The sequence below is a fragment of the Strigops habroptila genome, chromosome Z (assembly GCF_004027225.2).
Source record: "Strigops habroptila isolate Jane chromosome Z, bStrHab1.2.pri, whole genome shotgun sequence".
Taxonomy (NCBI): Eukaryota; Metazoa; Chordata; class Aves; order Psittaciformes; family Psittacidae; genus Strigops; species Strigops habroptila.
The window spans coordinates 12,831,315-12,848,297 of NC_044302.2; the positions used below are offsets into that span (position 1 = coordinate 12,831,315).

The following is a 16,983-nucleotide window of genomic DNA, read 5'->3' on the forward strand; positions in this document are numbered from 1 at the left end:
TTGATTCATGTTAGTCATGGTGGACTAAGCTGTCCGTTAGGAAGGTTGAAGGCATAACAAACAAAATTGTTGCATGTAGATACCTAAAATCTGTCAGTTTCATCCATTTCTAAATACCTACATAAACAGTTTGATATTTTCAGGGTTGTAATTTGTGTTGAAATGAAAATATTGTAGATGTCAATCTTTAAATACCTAATAGATATTTTTAATATAGAATTTTAACTTCTAAATAACTGGCACACAAAAGTTCAGTGAAGATGTACCTTTTTAACATATTTTCTTTATTGAATCTAAGAACCCTGCAGACCTAATAACAAAACCTGTTGATAGGTACACATAAGAACTCAGGGGCTCCACAGAGTGCTTCTTTCTTTGTTTAGTTTTCAACTTTGTGTGACATTTGCTAAGATATATTAAGACAAACAGCAACATTTTCCAGCAATCTGAAGTTAAGCAAAGAGCAGAATTTCCAGCAACCTTGCACCTACTTCCTATTCTGAGCTCAGTATTCTACAGTTGTAGATGATTTTATACTGTGCAGGTTTTTAAAGTGTTCCTTTAATTTTATGTATTCATCTATTTTGGAAAAAAAAACCCCAAAGCCCAAACCCAGACTCGCTGGAGCCCTGATCAAAACCCTCTGTAACAAAACCTTTTTTACCGTTCAGAAGTCATCTATAATTCGAGAGATTATTGCTACAGATGGAGGTAATAGGAGTAGTAAAGTTGACCTTGCAGTAACTATTATCAGTGCAAAAAACCAGCCTCCGCAGTGGGAAAGAGGCAGCTATGAAGTTGTTATTCCAGAGAACACGACACAAGATGCATCAATTTTGGTAAGGTTGGGACAGGTTGGTTTGTCTGTCTGTAGCTCGAAGGCTATAGAGTAACTTAATGTTGCTTATTTGCTTCTGTGTTACCTGAGGTGATTATTTGGCTTAAAGTGCTTAGAGTTGTTCAGTTTCATTGCTTGGAATGAGTAATCAAAACAGCTTTATGAAATAACTCTAAAATACATATTTTTAGGAAAAAAGCATGAGCAACCAAACATGTAATGATTGTGTGCGGCCTGGATGTTTTCAGGCAGGGTTAAGATTTGGTATCATGAAATGCTTATCCTAGTGTTTTCAGCTGAGATCTGAAGATCTGGGAGAGTCAGTACACAAAAGCTTTTTGAAATGTTGCTGTACTGACAAAACTTTTCGAACTGTGCAGACAATCAAAGCAACTTCTGCCGTTGGTGATCCCCGTGTGACTTATAACTTAGAAGAAGGACTTGTTCCAGAGACCAACATGCCGGTTCGTTTCTACCTGACTCCAAACAGACATGATGGTTCTGCTTCAATCCTGGTAGCTGAGCCCCTAGACTATGAAACAACAAAGAACTTTCTGCTGAGAGTTCGAGCACAGACTGTTACTGCAGTTCCTCTGGCAGCATTCACTATGGTCTATATTAGTGTAACAGGTGTGTAAGCTGTTCAGTGATGTTATAATCATAGTACTTTTGTTTAAAGTTTTATACTTCTCCTTATGCATTCTTTTTGACGTTTTAGATGTCAATGACAATGTCCCATTCTTTACTTCACCTGTTTATGAAGCCTCAGTAACAGAAGGAGCTGGTGTTGGGACATTTGTCATTCAGGTGTCTGCCATCGACCTTGACCTTGGTCAGAATGGTGAGGTAAGCAAGTGGGGATCTACGTCTCCCATGATGAAAGGTATGGAATAACTTCTGTGTGAACAACAGCTAAACCGACTACAAGTCTTCAATCTAGAAAAGGGATGACTAATAAGGAAACATGAGACGAAATAAAGTCGTTAATAACATGTTTCTTTGTGTTGCCATGTCAAAAATACAATTAAAACTAGTAGGTGTGAGACAAAACAAAATATATTGATATTATGTGTAGTTCAGGTGAAGAACTTGCTGTAGAATGCTCTTATTTGGAAAGACCTAAAATGTGACTGGATAAATTAATGGAAGAAAAAAATGTGTTAAAAGATTCTGTGAGTTGTAAATCATTGGGAGTAATGAAAACTGAATCCTTGCAAAATATGTCAGGTTAACATCAAAAGTAGATGTATTTGTTACTGTTTTTAAAAATGGAAAGTAGTTACATCCTTTGAACAAGAGTGCAAGCTGAAGACAAGGGCACAGTAAGATACATATAAGAGACTAGAACATGGTCCATGATACTGAGCAAGTACGAATTCAGCTCACCTGTGGCTATTATATTACTACCTGGGATCGTTAGCTGAGTTTGGGTGCTGTTGCACAAGCACTGTGCAAATGTGAACTAGTGAACTTGGGAACTGATTGGACAAGACAAATTTATTTCCTTTACAGATTGGCTATCAACGAGCAAGGAAGTTAATTGACTTCAAACTTGATTGCTCAAGCTAGCAGCTTCACATAGCTTTCTTGGCCCTGATTAAGTTCTTGAACACAAGACTGTTCTTCCTCTCTTTAATTACTTACTTAGTTGTCAACTATCCAACAAAAGGAAAGTATATATTAAAAACTGTTTTTTTAATCCTGTAGGTAACTTACTCCATGTTACATGACAGTAGCAGAGACTACACATATTTTCGCTTGGACTCACAGACAGGCTCAATATACACTGCCTCATTGTTTGATAGAGAGAAGAAGGTGTCCTATCTTCTAGAAGTCAAGTCAGTAGATGGCTGTGAGTCAGCTCGACCTGGAAAACATGGGAAGCCAAACTCTGGTGAGAGACAGATGTCTGTGGCAGGCATTATTTTACCTGGACTGGTCTCTGAAAATAGAAGCTTGAAATGCAAGATGAGGTGTTCATTGCCCTTTTTTCAAGTGTACTTGTGAAAGAGTGTCCATTGTTGTGGTTTTACATTGGTTTTTGTTTTCTTTTTTTACTGTCTGTCTGTGCAACAGTTCTGTCGGAGCTGGAAGAGCTATTTTATATGATGAGCAAGCAAGTTTTTTGTTCTGGAATTAAAAAGAAAACAGGGCTTCATAGATAGAGTTTAGAGAGTATTTCCTAGCTGGTAAAGATGCACCCATTATCCTTAGGATGTAGATCTTTCGATAGTAGAAGTGTTTTTCAAAGCACTGCATAAGGTACTGTATTCAGTCTAAAGTAATTATGAAGTATGAAGCATGAAAGTTCAAGGTAGAAAATCCCATTCTCAGTTGATGGCTGTCCTTAAAGACAGACTTAAAATTTGGCTTTTGTGGCTTCAGGACAAAAAGTTATGACTCAAAACTATACAATTGCCATATTAGATATCAGTTATTCACGTATTATCTGTTTAAACGTATTGGATGTGACATTCGTTTGATATCCAAGTGCTTTTGAGTAATGTTGATATATATATGGCCCACAACCCTAAGGTTTGTTTCTGTATTGTCTGCATATTTGTCTTTGTTTAATGTGTGTCTGGACAGCTTAAGGAATTGCAGCTGACAGAAGTGGCACAGATGAGTATTATAATCTCTTGTTTCTTGCCTCTCTAGACACTGCCTACGTACACATTTTTATCATTGATGTGAATGATAACAAGCCTGTGTTCCCTCAGAGTGTCTATGAAGTAAATGTGGATGAAGACCAGGATGTGGGCTCAGCTATCATTACAGTCAGTGCTAGTGATGAAGATGAAGGTAAAGTATTGGAATTCCCAATAGCTGTGTCTAAAATATTAATGAGTTAATTTCAGAACACCAAGACATAGTTACTGATGTTAGAAAGGAAAATGTCTTTTTGTCTCTAGATTTTTAAACTTCTGTAAGTGTGAACTGATTGGGCATGAACATTAGTTCATAATGGAGCTGCAAGGCAGAAGTCAAATAACTCTTATTTCTAGAAGCAATGCATTAATGTGGGATGATGGGGAATAATTTCTGTGCCAGCAAATACAAATTTATAATAGATCATATAATTTTCTTACAAATGGGCACCAATAAAAATGTCTTGCTTAACTAGAACGAATCAGACTTTATTTCAGTGGGATTCATTTGCTTTCTCTATGGACAGTATAGTTGTATTCTCTTTCTTTTTTCCTTTGTACTCATTCTCATATTTGAGTCTAGACTTCCTAGAATGAGTCCAGAATGGTTACGGTATGAAGTATTTTATGATAACTCACTATTACACGCTGGGTGTTAGCAAATAAGAATTTGTCTTTTTGGTCCCATAGCCTTGGCCAGTCATATTGATCCTTCAGTGAATTTGAGGGATCATAAGTAAAAGCAGAATTAATACTTCATTGCAAAGACACAAATTACAGTTGGACATACCAGAATTGAAAATGCTGGTAAGTAATCTGACATAGCTGCATGTTTTAAAAGACCACAAAACTGTAATACCAAAAATCAATTCTTGTATGATTTGTACTTCCTCTTAGCATTCCATGTTTCATCTGCTTCAAGAAATGTGTTTTCTGACACTGTTGGTAATTGACAGGAACAAATGCTAAATTACGGTATCAGATCACAGCTGGGAACACAGAAGGAGTCCTTGGTGTCGAATCAGAAACAGGAGCCATTTTTATTGCCCAACCACTGGATTATGAAGAAACGAAAATGTATGAGATTTGCATGTTGGCCTCTGATGGGAAATGGGAAGACTATGCAGTTATCATCATCAATGTCATGAATAAAAATGATGAGATTCCAGTTTTCTTTATCAACGAATACTATGGAAGTGTGATTGAGGAACGGGATGGATTACCAGTCTTTGTACTTCAGGTAGTATATATATAGAGAGAGATTATAATATTTCAGTGAAAGAGCACAGATTACTGGGTTAAGATTATGTTAATAATCCAAAAGAGATATATTAATGAAATTTAGTTTCACTGAGTGTTTCTGTCAGTGGAGGAAGAGAAATGGGCTTTTATGGAAAAATAATTACAAAGATATTAAGTAGGATAAGCAGGATAGCTTAAAATCCTAAAAAGTGATCCTAAAAAGTAAATCATTAATATTTTAAAGTAGCTATCAGAATAGCATAGTTGAATCACCTCTAAAAATATGAAAAATAAAATACGATTTTAGTATTAGAATATCTACCTTGTTATTGTGGTGCAAAGTATATTTACCTACCTGAATTGTCCCTCAGCCACCTCTCATTTGCCATTCTTCTGGTATGCAGATGGTAATAGCATGTTACCTACTTTTGCTTGGACTCCTTTAGACTCTAGCAGCCCATAGGATATAGTGCAATATTTACATATTTTATAATTTCCATGTCCTTGTTTTCAAAACTTTTGTAGGTTATGGCAAATGATCCTGATAGTGATGTGGATGAAGGAGATTTGAGATACTCATTGCATGGGCATGGTGCAGCTGAGACTTTCACAATAGATGAGAGAACAGGCAGCATTTACTCCAACAAGATGCTGGATCGGGAAGAGAGAGCACTGTGGAGATTTGTTGTATTGGCTACGGATGAAGGTGGAGGAGGACTTACGGGATTTGCTGATGTAATTATTAACGTGTGGGATATAAATGACAATGCGCCCATGTTCTCATGCATGCCTGATGATTGCAATGGCAGTGTCTTTGAAAATTCTCCTGCAGACACGTTAGTCATGGAAATGCGTGCTGTTGATCGTGATGATCCAAATGTAGGTCTTAATGCTATCCTGACCTACAGGATAACAGAGAATGTAAGAAATGAGTTTGGTGCTGACATATTTAGTATCAACCCAGATACTGGTACAATCCATGTAGCAGGGGGAATGCTAGACAGAGAAAGGACTGAAAATTATTTTCTTACTGTTGAAGCAAGAGATGGGGGAGAGCTAACAGGAACAGGCACTGCCACTGTCTGGATTGTAGACATCAATGATCATGTACCTAAATTCACAAAAAAGGTGTGGCAGGCAATAATACCTGAAAACAGTGCCATTGACTCAGAAGTGCTGCAGGTGTGTGCTACAGATGCAGATGTTGGGGAAAATGCCAACTTAATATTCAGTATCATCAGGGGAGACCCAGATCAGAAGTTTTATATTGGGAAAGACGAACAATGGCAATGTGCCGCTATTCGACTGAAAAAAAAGTTGGATTTTGAGAATGCACATGAAAGGCAGTTTAATCTTACTATTGCAGTGGAAGATCTTGATTTTTCTAGTATTGCAGTGTGCCTGATTGAAGTTGAAGACTCTAATGACCACAGCCCAGTTTTCCTTTCCCAGTTTATTCAGACAAGCCCTTTCTTTGAAAACATGCCTGTAGGTACTACAGTAAGCACAGTGAGAGCTACAGACGAGGATTCTGGTTTGAATGGGAACATTATATATTCTATAGAGTCAGATTCGGATCCTATGAGACAGTTTGCGGTTGACCAATATGGTCATGTGGTTGTGGCAAATACACTAGATCGTGAAGTCATTCAGAAATACAGTTTAGTTGTACAAGCTTCAGATCAAGGGACACCTGCCTGCACTGGAAGTGTTACAGTTCTGGTTAACTTGCTTGATGTTAATGACAATGGACCACGGTTTGAGGCACCATATATGCCTGTAGTTTGGGAAAATATATTGAGGCCTGAAACAGTGTCAATGAACCATACATCAAAACTGCTGCATGCGTTTGATCCGGACGGTGAGGAAAATGGGCCACCATTCATGTTTTCATTGCCACCAGATTATCAGAGTTCTCTGGATTTTTCTCTTACTGACAACAGAAATAACACAGCAACGGTAACTGCGTTGAGGTCCTTTGACAGAGAAAAGCAGAAAATGTTTCATCTGCCAATAGTTATAACAGATAGTGGGATTCCAGCTATGAGCTCTACAAGCACCCTAACTATAACAATTGGTGATGAAAATGACAACTGCCATGAATCTGGCCATAAGGAAGTCTATGTGTACAGTTACGAAGGTAGGTGCTATCTGGATATTATATCAGATTCATGAGTATAGTACAGTTTTACACAGAATTTCTCTCTTGCAGTTCTTAATTTTTTTTTTTTTTTTTTGAATGGCTTACATATTTTAAAACTGAAACTCCAGTTTTGTAAACTAATAGATCAAGTGGAATGAGTAAAGTATATTTGCAAAGCTCAGACCCTGGTATGTGAAAGGTCATATACCAAAAAACTGTTAGCTGCAAACAAATATATATTGCACTTACAGAAAAAGCAGTATTTTTATAAACCAATAAAATCTATTTTCCGGTCACTAGTTTTCACCTACACAGAGGAAAAGTTTTTTGTGTGTGTACACATAATTCAGGAAATATCTGATGCTGAGAGATCTGAAGATGGGAATGGCAGAACTGAAGCAATTTAAAGAAATAGAGTATCATAGATGAGCCCTACCCAGAAATTGTAGAGCTGTCCCACCGCCGCTGTGGCAGCCATTGTGTGGCTGAGCAGGATAGAAATCCTGAGGAAGGAAGTTTTCTGATGGCAAGGAGGGATCCAAGAGAAAGCTGGGTTGGTGCTTTTTTAGCTAAAGAATAATCATTGGGGTGCAATAAATGCTTCCTGGAACATGTAGCCTTTGAACTGAGAAAAAAAGATGCTGCTGCTGTTCTGGAGTGGTGCACAGTACTGAGTTCATGAAATAACTAGCAGAAGAGCTGCTCTGTGATAGCAGCAACAATACTGTGAGGTTTAACGTTGTAGTGAAAGAGAGCAGAGCAAATGCATCCATTACGTGAATGCTTTATATTTGCTCAGAGTAGTTTAGCAGGGGATAAACAATTGGATAATATTTTCTAAAATTTGTCTTTAATTTCTATTATTGTGTTTTTTCCTAAATTACTTGTAAAAGTTGACCTTAAATAGTCCTGAATAATAGAACTTACTAAACATGGTTCATTACACCTTTCTCCAAATACTCCGTCCCACATAGACTTGGCTGTACCTTGGTCATCATTGTGTTAGTACAATTACTGGTAAATATTGGAGAAGATTAATCTACAGAAGTTATTTTTGCAGTGAGTTATTTTTGCTGAATTCAGTATACCTAGAAGAGAAAAAGTTGTGACCAGTCTACTGTAGAAATGAGAGAATGAAGTTCCTAGGGCGGATTGGCTCCAGATTTGAACCTTAAAACATTTCCCATGTTGCTGGAACTTGGCTGTGGAATTCAAAGGTCTCTTTCCCTGGAGTTGCTTCTTTTGCTATTTTAGAACAGTGGCTTGGATGTTCCACTTCTGTGGCAGCCCACAGGGGCCTGAGAAAAGAGCCAAGACCTGGCATAGCTTGGTGGCTTCTTGCCCATTTCCTTTTCTCTGTCCTGGCCTTCTCTCCCAGCTGCACCCCAAAAGGTGGTCCCCCTCTTTTGCTGGATTCCACTTGTGTGCCATTTGAAATAATAGAGTAGCAATGAAACATTTGGGTGTTAACTCCTGATGTGGTGATTTTTTTTTTTTTTTAATTTTTATTTTTTTGTCTGAGAATTGTATATAGAGTTGTATTTATTTATCATTCTGTTGTTGTTTTCTGGTGTTCTCAGCTTTTCTCCTTTCATGTGACATCCAAGTGTGCTCACGTTTCCAGAACTGGCAGAAATAATATGACAGGCTATGCATTACTTTAAGAATCTTGGATCATAACCATCAGCAAATTGAGCAGAAATCTGGAAATAATACGTGCAGTAATGAATGCGGCAGAATATAAAGTGCACTGAAAAGCAGAAATTCAATGCAGATTCATTATAATTTATCTCAACAGGAAAATGGTCAACAGCAGTGCTTGGGGAAGTGTTTGCACCAGATCAAGATGACTGGGACAATAAAACATTTCTCTCTGAAGGAAAAATGCTGAAGTGAGGATTGTACTTGTGTCAAAATGAGTAATATTTATGCTTCCATAATTATTTTGCTCACCCTGTATTTCTCCATGTTCCAGATGTGCATAAAGCCAGGGTTATTGAGCGTATTAAGGAATGTACCTCTGAATGCTCTTTTTGTTTTTTTCTTGAGTAACTAGGTATTAAGAAATTAATGCATGAAATACTGTTCTCAAGAGAATGCAGGATCACACCATGATGTTGATTTTTAGTCAGATGTCTGCATTAGTTTATTGGAAAATGTGCATCCTGTAAGATCTGATTTAAAAATAGGCAGAGTTTTTAATATTTGCTTTCAAATGTTAGAGTTAATGGAATACAAATCCCAAATGTAAAAGCCAGAATGGAATCATTTCATCAAATGTGGAAGGGAATTTCGTGATCTCCTTTAACGGCTTAATTTACAATTGCACGTGAAGACCATGACTCAAATTAGTGGAGATTTTCTGTTAATGTAAATGTTGAATTGGATCCCTAATACCTACTTATATGTTATCTGTTCATATCATCAAGTGAGATGGCATATAGCATAATCGTATGCTGCTTAAAATACAGAAAGTGGATGTGAAAATCAATGTGAATTGTGTCTGCTGTGAATAAGAGTTTAAGAGCTTTATGTAGCCCAAAATTGAAGGCTGACTTTCTGTCCGTCAGCAGCCCCTGGGTCTGTTTCCATATTAAGAGGATACTGTTCTATGATAGTGGTCATGGAATAGTTCGATCATTACTTATTACTGTCCCTTTGAGGTGGCAAATGAAGATGATATCAGAGATTTCATACAGAGCCTATCCTGTTCCAGATGGATGATTATGCTGAACCCCATGGTTCTACTACACACTGCTTTCATTCAAGTTTGGGAAAGTCTGGGAATTGGGAGTGGCATCTTTCTACAAACTCTACAGATTGTCATTTCTGAATTTAGGTGTTTCTGGTGCTTTTCTGAGGTTGTTTGCTAATTCCCATAAGTTTTGATCCTATAACCTTCATAGTAACATTTAAGGCCTTCTGAATAATGAATAAAGGAAGTGCTCAGTTTTGTTTTATTAAAGTTTCCTAATTAAAAGCTTATGTCTAGGTCTTTCAGATTAAATCAGAAGACTGGTTCTTTGATGATGGTGGATAACACTCCTCAAGGAATATACAACTTAAAAGTGAGAGTTTCTGATGGAGTTTGTCCTGATGTTATATCTACAGTACAAATCCATGTCGAAGAGCTGGAAAATGAAGCCATACAAAACTCAGCCACTGTGCATCTATCAGGTTAGTATTGTTTGCTGGTGAGTTTAGATCAGCTGCTTCTATAACTGAATGTTTATGTGGTGTAGGTGATGGTATGTCAATACTTGATTTACTTATCACTGTAGGGAACTTCCCAGTATGTTTCAGTATTGTTAAATAAGAAATTGAGAAACTAACCTGTGGTCTTCCAGCATTTCATGTTTTATCTATTTTTGAATCCCAAACTCAGATGTCACAGCAGAGGAGTTCATAAGGAGAGATGAACACGGCAAAACGAGACATACCAAGTTCAAGGAATTACTAGCAAAGATGTTATTCACTAAGTCCAGTGATGTCATGGTCTTCAGTGTGATGAACATTGTTGGAAAACAGATAGATGTAAGATTTGCAGTCCGTGATGGCTCAGCATATTACAGACCTGAGAAACTGCATGCGGAGATGGCAGCATTTAAAAATGAGGTATATTCCCTAGAGTTATTGTGTGTCTGTCTAATTCACCCAGATACTGAGTGTGTTGGGTATATATCACAAACCTCAGTGGAAGATGATGCTACATCTGCAGATAAGGAGCTTTTTTCTTCGGTCAGGGCAAAAGCGCTTCTTAGGCTAGCACTTAATTCAAGCTTTCTCCCTTCTCCTTAGTCCCATACCTACAGTTATGATATGGTTGCACTAACTTTTGGTTCAATAAGAATAACCACTTTTTAGTCACAGAAAGGTGGTTCTCCATTCCCATTATGGTACAGTTGCGTGTGTTTTCTTCAGTCAGTGTTTCATTGTGTAATCTATCAGAGTTTTCAACAGGAAATCAGAAGAATCTCTAGAAGCCAAAGTGGTGCTGTAGTACAGAGAATGTCTTGAAAATGACAGCTTTTTAGATGTTCCAGATGCTGATGGAAACACCCAAATCATCAGCTTGTGGTTAGGCACTTACAGTGGAGGCTTGATGATAAAAAATCTTTTGTAGAAAGAGATGACACTCCATAGTAAAAATCCTGCTGGAAGGAACGTGCAGGTTAGAAGAACAGTTAAAACAGATCAGTGAAATGGAGTTAACCAATTTTGTGATTGTATTTAACTCACGAAATGACAATTTTAAAGACAAAGTGATGCCCTCCTCCAACTTTTTTTACTGTTACAAGGTGAAAAGAGTTCTTGAATATAAGCTGTTATCTTCCCCTTCCTGGTGTACCCTAACTGTCCTACTCTTTTACTAGATCCTGCATGCCCTCTGACTCAGTTTCCTAGGCACAGTCTGTCTCGGCCCCACTTCTATTTTTTGTAGTCCTCCAGATTTTGGCTTTGCTGAAGGCCTGCAGCTGCTGCTGAATAGACGCTAAAGCTGCTGCCTTGCACAAAGGCAAGATGACACTGCTCTGCTTGTAACATTCCCTGGACGAGGCAGCAGTTTATGTAATCTGTGTAATTACAAATATGTAATTTGTGGCTATGGGCTATATTTGCGTTTAGTACGTGGTACATCTTGTGGAGGATTGTTCCTGAAGAGACAACAGCACTTGACATTGGTGTGAATATGGTAGGGTCTGCCTGATTCTGGGAACCAAACAGGAATATCTTAACTTACCACCTGCCTACATCTTGGTGTATCTTAAATAGTTGTGTGGATTTTGAGACTCATCAGAGTGACCAAGTAGGAAATATCAGAGGTAGATAGTATTCATGAAGCAAAATGACTGCTTCTTTTGCGTATTTATTGAATTACTGCGACAATAATACAGAAAATTGCATAGATTTCAAATATTCTATGCCATAATGTATGGCAAGTGAATTCATCAAAGTGGTAACAAGGGGATTGCTTCACATATTTTAATGAAAAATATGTTTGTATTAATTGTATATCACCTTTCAATATTTAATGAATAACTCTAGTGAGTAATCACTGATAATTTGCAGAAAACCAATCATAGCTGGAGAATTTCTCCAGTAGTTTTTGTACATGTGTTTACCTATAAATATAGAGAATAAGTAATTAGCACTGGAATTATTCATTGAATTGCTAAATAAATAATATGTTTGCATTACCTCCTTGGGATATAGCTTTATAACAACTATTTTTATTTAGCAGAAATATAATCCATCCTAATACCGTACTGGAACCAAGGTTGCTTATATACACTGTGTTTTTTCTGTAATGGTGTTATATAGCTGTCTAAATGTCCATTATGGACTCTCCACTAATGGTGACAGATGTGGGCAGCAGACACCAAACTACATTGACAGAATGCCTCATGTCATTATAAAATATATTTTATGCCTTTATGGACATGTTTTTCGATACATGTTAGGGTATTCAAGGCTACAGTGAGAATTCATTATAAAGGTCAAAGTTCTTACAGTGGTGAATAGAGATGACTGCATCAGTGGGAAAAATAGGAGTGCTTTAGTATTTATGTATTTGTTACCATAATTTCAAAGCTTATTTTTAAGATATTTGTCATTTATAATTTAAAAAAAAAAAATCAAGCCAAACCCCAAACCACCCCAAATGCTAAATACATAAATAACGAGAGTCTAAGTCTGATCTACTGTTAGTTTTACATTTGTATACCTCAGCGTGTACCACTGTGGCAGTAGTGAGGGCTCTTGTATTTGACTATTTGGGCTTACAGGTTCAACCTCAATTAATGATAAAAGCAATGAACTAGCAAATAAGATACTAGAATGAAGTAGAATAGGATACAGTATCCAGTTGATTGAATTTTGTTTCAGACAGTTTGACATTAAATATAAGTTTATGGGTCACAATCAGGAACCAGTAGACTGAATCCTAATTGCTACAAAGTTTTCAGGTCAGGTGCTGCCTGTGGGCATTGTTATTGAATGCAGCTCAGCCCTGGTTCTCCTGTGGCTGTGTTCTTCTGTGTGAGAGAGCGTAAGAAATAATACCTGGGTATAGCTCATGAGGAAGAATTTTTATCCTGGCTTGAGCCGAAACATGCTATCAGGGTGCAGAGAAGTGTGGCACAGACATCAGGGCTCAGAAGGTGGAGCATCACTGCTATCAGAGCTTTGGTCGTTCAAAATAGTGTTAGTTGGACAGTACGGAATTAACATGTTCACAGACAGGAATGTCAATGAATAAATTTTAAGGAAATATTGCTACTGTAAATTTTTTAAATTTTTCATGTATTCGTAAAATCATTTTTCTTGCCTTTATACTCAGGGATGTTACTAACTAACACTCAAGAAACGAAAGCATTCCATGAAGTCTGTGATGGCTTAGATTTTTCAGAAATGAAGAAGTAAAAGCCTTCATTATGATGAGACTGATGATGTGTTAACTCTGTTTTCTCCTAGATCCAGTCAGCTTTACAACTGAACATTTCACAGATCGATGTAGATGAATGCAGGAGTGCAAACTGCAGCGAGGGCAGTGGCTGCACAAGCTACCTCGCTGTGAGTGACATCCCGACAGTGGTGGATACGGGAAGTGTGTCGTTTGTGTCAGTAACAGCCACCACCAATGCAGTCTGCACCTGCTCAGCTCGGGACCAAGTTCATCACTCCTGTTCCTCCTACCCTCGAAGCCCTTGTCTCAATGGTGGCATGTGTATCGACACTTTGAATGGTTACAGGTGTGGAAACTTGTACTGCGGATTCTCATGCCTGTTTTTCCCTTCTATTTTTAAAGTGTCGAGTGGTGCTTACAAGGTCCGGGTCTAAAAAATCGTAAATGTCCTTCCGACTGAAGGAGAAATGAAAAACCCCACTAGTGCACTGGAGAGTAAACCTAATGGCAAAAGCGTGTTTACTAACGGCCCAGTAACGGTGCTGTAGTCCTGAAGTGGGTGGAAATAGTGTGTGAGTAAGAAAGAAAACCCTGGGGAAAAGCAGTGGTATAATTAACATGTCATTTTTTAAAAGCACCTAATTCAGTATGAAGAAATGGGAAGTATGCTGTGGTTTATTTGTTTGTTTGTTTTTCTTTTCCAGAAGAGTAATAAGAAAGGCAAATATCAGTGGTGATAGCAGGGATGCAGGCGGAATGAAATGTGAAGGGAAGTAAGAAGTTTAGAAAAGTTTTGGTAGGAAACTTGCTTTGTTGTAGCATCACCTGGCGTGCACCAGTATTCCTTTAGTGAAATTATACTGGTTTATTCTAGCTAGGAATTAACCTCCCTGAGTTTTCTCTGTAATAAACTGACCAGTTGATGTTTGGTATTCGGTGTTACTTATTTAGGGAAATAATTCATGGTTCTCCTAAATATAGCCTCAAAAATGCCTTTTTTTTTTTTTTTAATGGAGATAGTGCAGTGGATCAATATGCTTTGTAGCCTTTCAGTATTTTAATGATTGCCAAGCACCCCTGAGAGTGCTAAAATCTTTATTGTTTCGCTATTTTTTTTTTTTACTGTGGTTTAAGGGCTGCATTTGTTGCATGTAAAACAAACAAACAAGGAAGTTTGAACAGTGGGGAATTTTCACTATTTGTTGTGTTTGTGCTCTTTCAGATGTCTTTGTCCTGCTTCATTTCACGGACCAGACTGCCAACAGACAAAGCACAGTTTCCATGGAAATGGTTATGCATGGTTTCGTCCCATCAGGCCTTGTTTTGAAAGCTCACTCTCTCTCGAGTTTATTACTGTGGTTCCAGATGGACTTTTACTGTATAGTGGTCCTTTATCAAATCCAGAACCTGGGAGTACAGAAAACTTCATTGCAATAGGTACTTCTGCAAAAGTGTGTGCAAAAATTAAATGTCTTTTGGGAATGGATTTCCTGTGAACAGGATAGTCATTAGAGTATGAATTGTGTCTTTCTATCTTGTGAGATAATGTATTTTCTGGTTTGAAAATTTTTTGAAACAAGTCCTGCTAGGTCTTTCTTCTTTGATGTCTATTTCTGTAGCTAGCACCTGTTGCTTCAGGTCCATTGCCGAGTTGTAGGAATCAAGGGGAGAGCAAAATAGACAGATTGAGATATATATAAAAAAAGTAACCCCCTGGAAAAGTGTAGTGCTATAGAGGAATTTAGGGACTTTGAAGATGGGTATTATATGATTTATGCAGTCTTAGTCGCATGTCATCTTACCTAGTTTGGTGAGAAAAGAAATCCACTTCACCTGCTTTCAGTCTCGGGCCGCATTTGTGCTCCTTTTGCACATTTTAAAAAACAGGCAGTGATTTAATGGATGAATCCAGCCCCATTGTGCCACCATAGGAAAATTTATACACAAGTAGAACTAATTCTGTTGACACATATTTAAAAGGCTACTACTGCTTATTTTTTGTGAATTAATATACAAGAAGCACAATAAGGTTGGCATTTTTTATTTTCCTAATTAATTGAAAGGTAATACTGGATATTGTTAATCATTTACCTCATTTTTGCTTTGTTTAACAGTTACTTGTCAATATGAGTAGGAGAGGGAGTAAAACCTGCAGGTGTTAATTGCTTTAGAGCATTACAAAAATGCAGATTGCTTATCAGGAATTAGTTTCAGTGTTTTGATGGGGAAATGGCACAGTCTCAAACATAGAAATAAATACTATGTTTAATGAGTATTTCTACATAAGAGAGGTCATAGAATATAATTCTGGTTATTTCTGTAAGGAACCCCACTTCATGTAAATAACCATTAAATGAGTGCATCCCCTAACTGCTGACATATCCAGAATGGAATGAACTTGTAACTGAATTTAATTTCTTGTTCGTTTTGTATTAGAACTCTACAGTGGCATTCCTGTGCTGAAGATGAGCCATGAATCGGGTTTTCTGGTGCTGCAGTTTCCAAGTCACCTGAACGTAGCAGACAAAAAGTGGCATCAACTAGAAGTCAGAACCAGTGGTCAGGTCAGCTGTTTGGTTCCCACTCCCCACCTTCCCCCCCTGCCCCCATCAGGATGTTTGTATTTCCAATAGCATTTATTTTCTTGTGTGAAAACAGAAGTATAGAAAAAACAGACTGTAATTATATGTTTTATTCTGTGCTTGTAGATTTGAGGAATAATACAAGCATTGGGAAGACAGCCTTGTCAATTCCAAACCTACCTATGTTGTGATCCATATTTTGGGATCAGAGGAATCTTTTTCCTTTTTCTAAGCTTTGCAACACATGTGGAATGTGCATAAAGGCTTAGTTGTAATTTTCATATTGTATACATTTGGACACTGAAATTGATTACCTGTGCACAAAAAGCAAATAATTGTTTATTTGCAAATGCAATTACAGTTTTTGTGCAAGTGGTTGAACTACTCGGAAGCATAAATTGAATGCAGAAGTAAGTGCCTTCTTTTGTTAAAAGGTTCCATTTTGTCTTTACTGGTTATTGCAAGGTGGAAAACAGAACAGCAAAAAACTCCAACCCGTTTTGCTTGATGGTGTGCAAAAAGAAAAGAAAATTTTATATAACATGCTTATTGAATTTTACGGAAACTCTTAATTCAGTAATCCCATGTTTTGGTGCAGAATGTTCGATTCATTTTGGATCACTGCAGTGCAGCTGTTGTTTCGGAGATTGAAGGAGTAGGCAAATGCCTGTCCACTGAAGATCGTACAAACTGTGAAGTCTTAGGGTCTGTTCCAGGAAGAGCAAGGTATATTTCTGGAGATTGACTGAAAGACAGTTTATTCTAAGGCCTTTGAACATTTTACATATAAAATTGAAACCAAGTTATTAATGACTAAGAGCATTTCCTTTTCTCTAGGATCTTCTGGGTCAAGTCTGGACCTTAAAGCACTAAGCACATTTTAAGGAACCTGGGTAGTGATGCAGTGCTAAATGACAATCCCAGAACACTATGTGGTTCATACTGGAGCTTTTGTGGATACTCTGTGCCATCCCGTTCCCACAGGATTTCTCTCTTTATTTGGGCCTCAGGTGGAGTCCTGGGTCCAGTTTGTGTACCACAGTGCAGGATGGCTGTGTACCAGCTGGGCATAGTCCAGAGAGCAGTGACTGTAATCAGCTTGTCTTAAGACCTATCAAGAATGA

The 16,983-nt window shown here is 37.6% G+C and overlaps 1 protein-coding gene across 1 annotated transcript in view; it reads left to right on the forward strand.

Annotated features, from left to right (window-relative positions):
* The window catches only part of LOC115600623 (neural-cadherin-like), a 55,408-nt gene that overhangs the window by 25,823 nt on the left and 12,602 nt on the right, over nucleotides 1-16,983 (forward strand). The window contains exons 12-25 of the mRNA XM_030469793.1: nucleotides 672-839; nucleotides 1,219-1,468; nucleotides 1,557-1,684; nucleotides 2,546-2,732; nucleotides 3,497-3,640; nucleotides 4,443-4,726; nucleotides 5,254-6,868; nucleotides 8,670-8,763; nucleotides 9,864-10,048; nucleotides 10,257-10,486; nucleotides 13,346-13,623; nucleotides 14,500-14,714; nucleotides 15,714-15,841; nucleotides 16,458-16,585. Of these exons, the coding sequence (XP_030325653.1) occupies nucleotides 672-839; nucleotides 1,219-1,468; nucleotides 1,557-1,684; nucleotides 2,546-2,732; nucleotides 3,497-3,640; nucleotides 4,443-4,726; nucleotides 5,254-6,868; nucleotides 8,670-8,763; nucleotides 9,864-10,048; nucleotides 10,257-10,486; nucleotides 13,346-13,623; nucleotides 14,500-14,714; nucleotides 15,714-15,841; nucleotides 16,458-16,585 (4,034 nt within the window). The remainder of the gene's footprint in view (nucleotides 1-671; nucleotides 840-1,218; nucleotides 1,469-1,556; nucleotides 1,685-2,545; nucleotides 2,733-3,496; nucleotides 3,641-4,442; nucleotides 4,727-5,253; nucleotides 6,869-8,669; nucleotides 8,764-9,863; nucleotides 10,049-10,256; nucleotides 10,487-13,345; nucleotides 13,624-14,499; nucleotides 14,715-15,713; nucleotides 15,842-16,457; nucleotides 16,586-16,983) is intronic.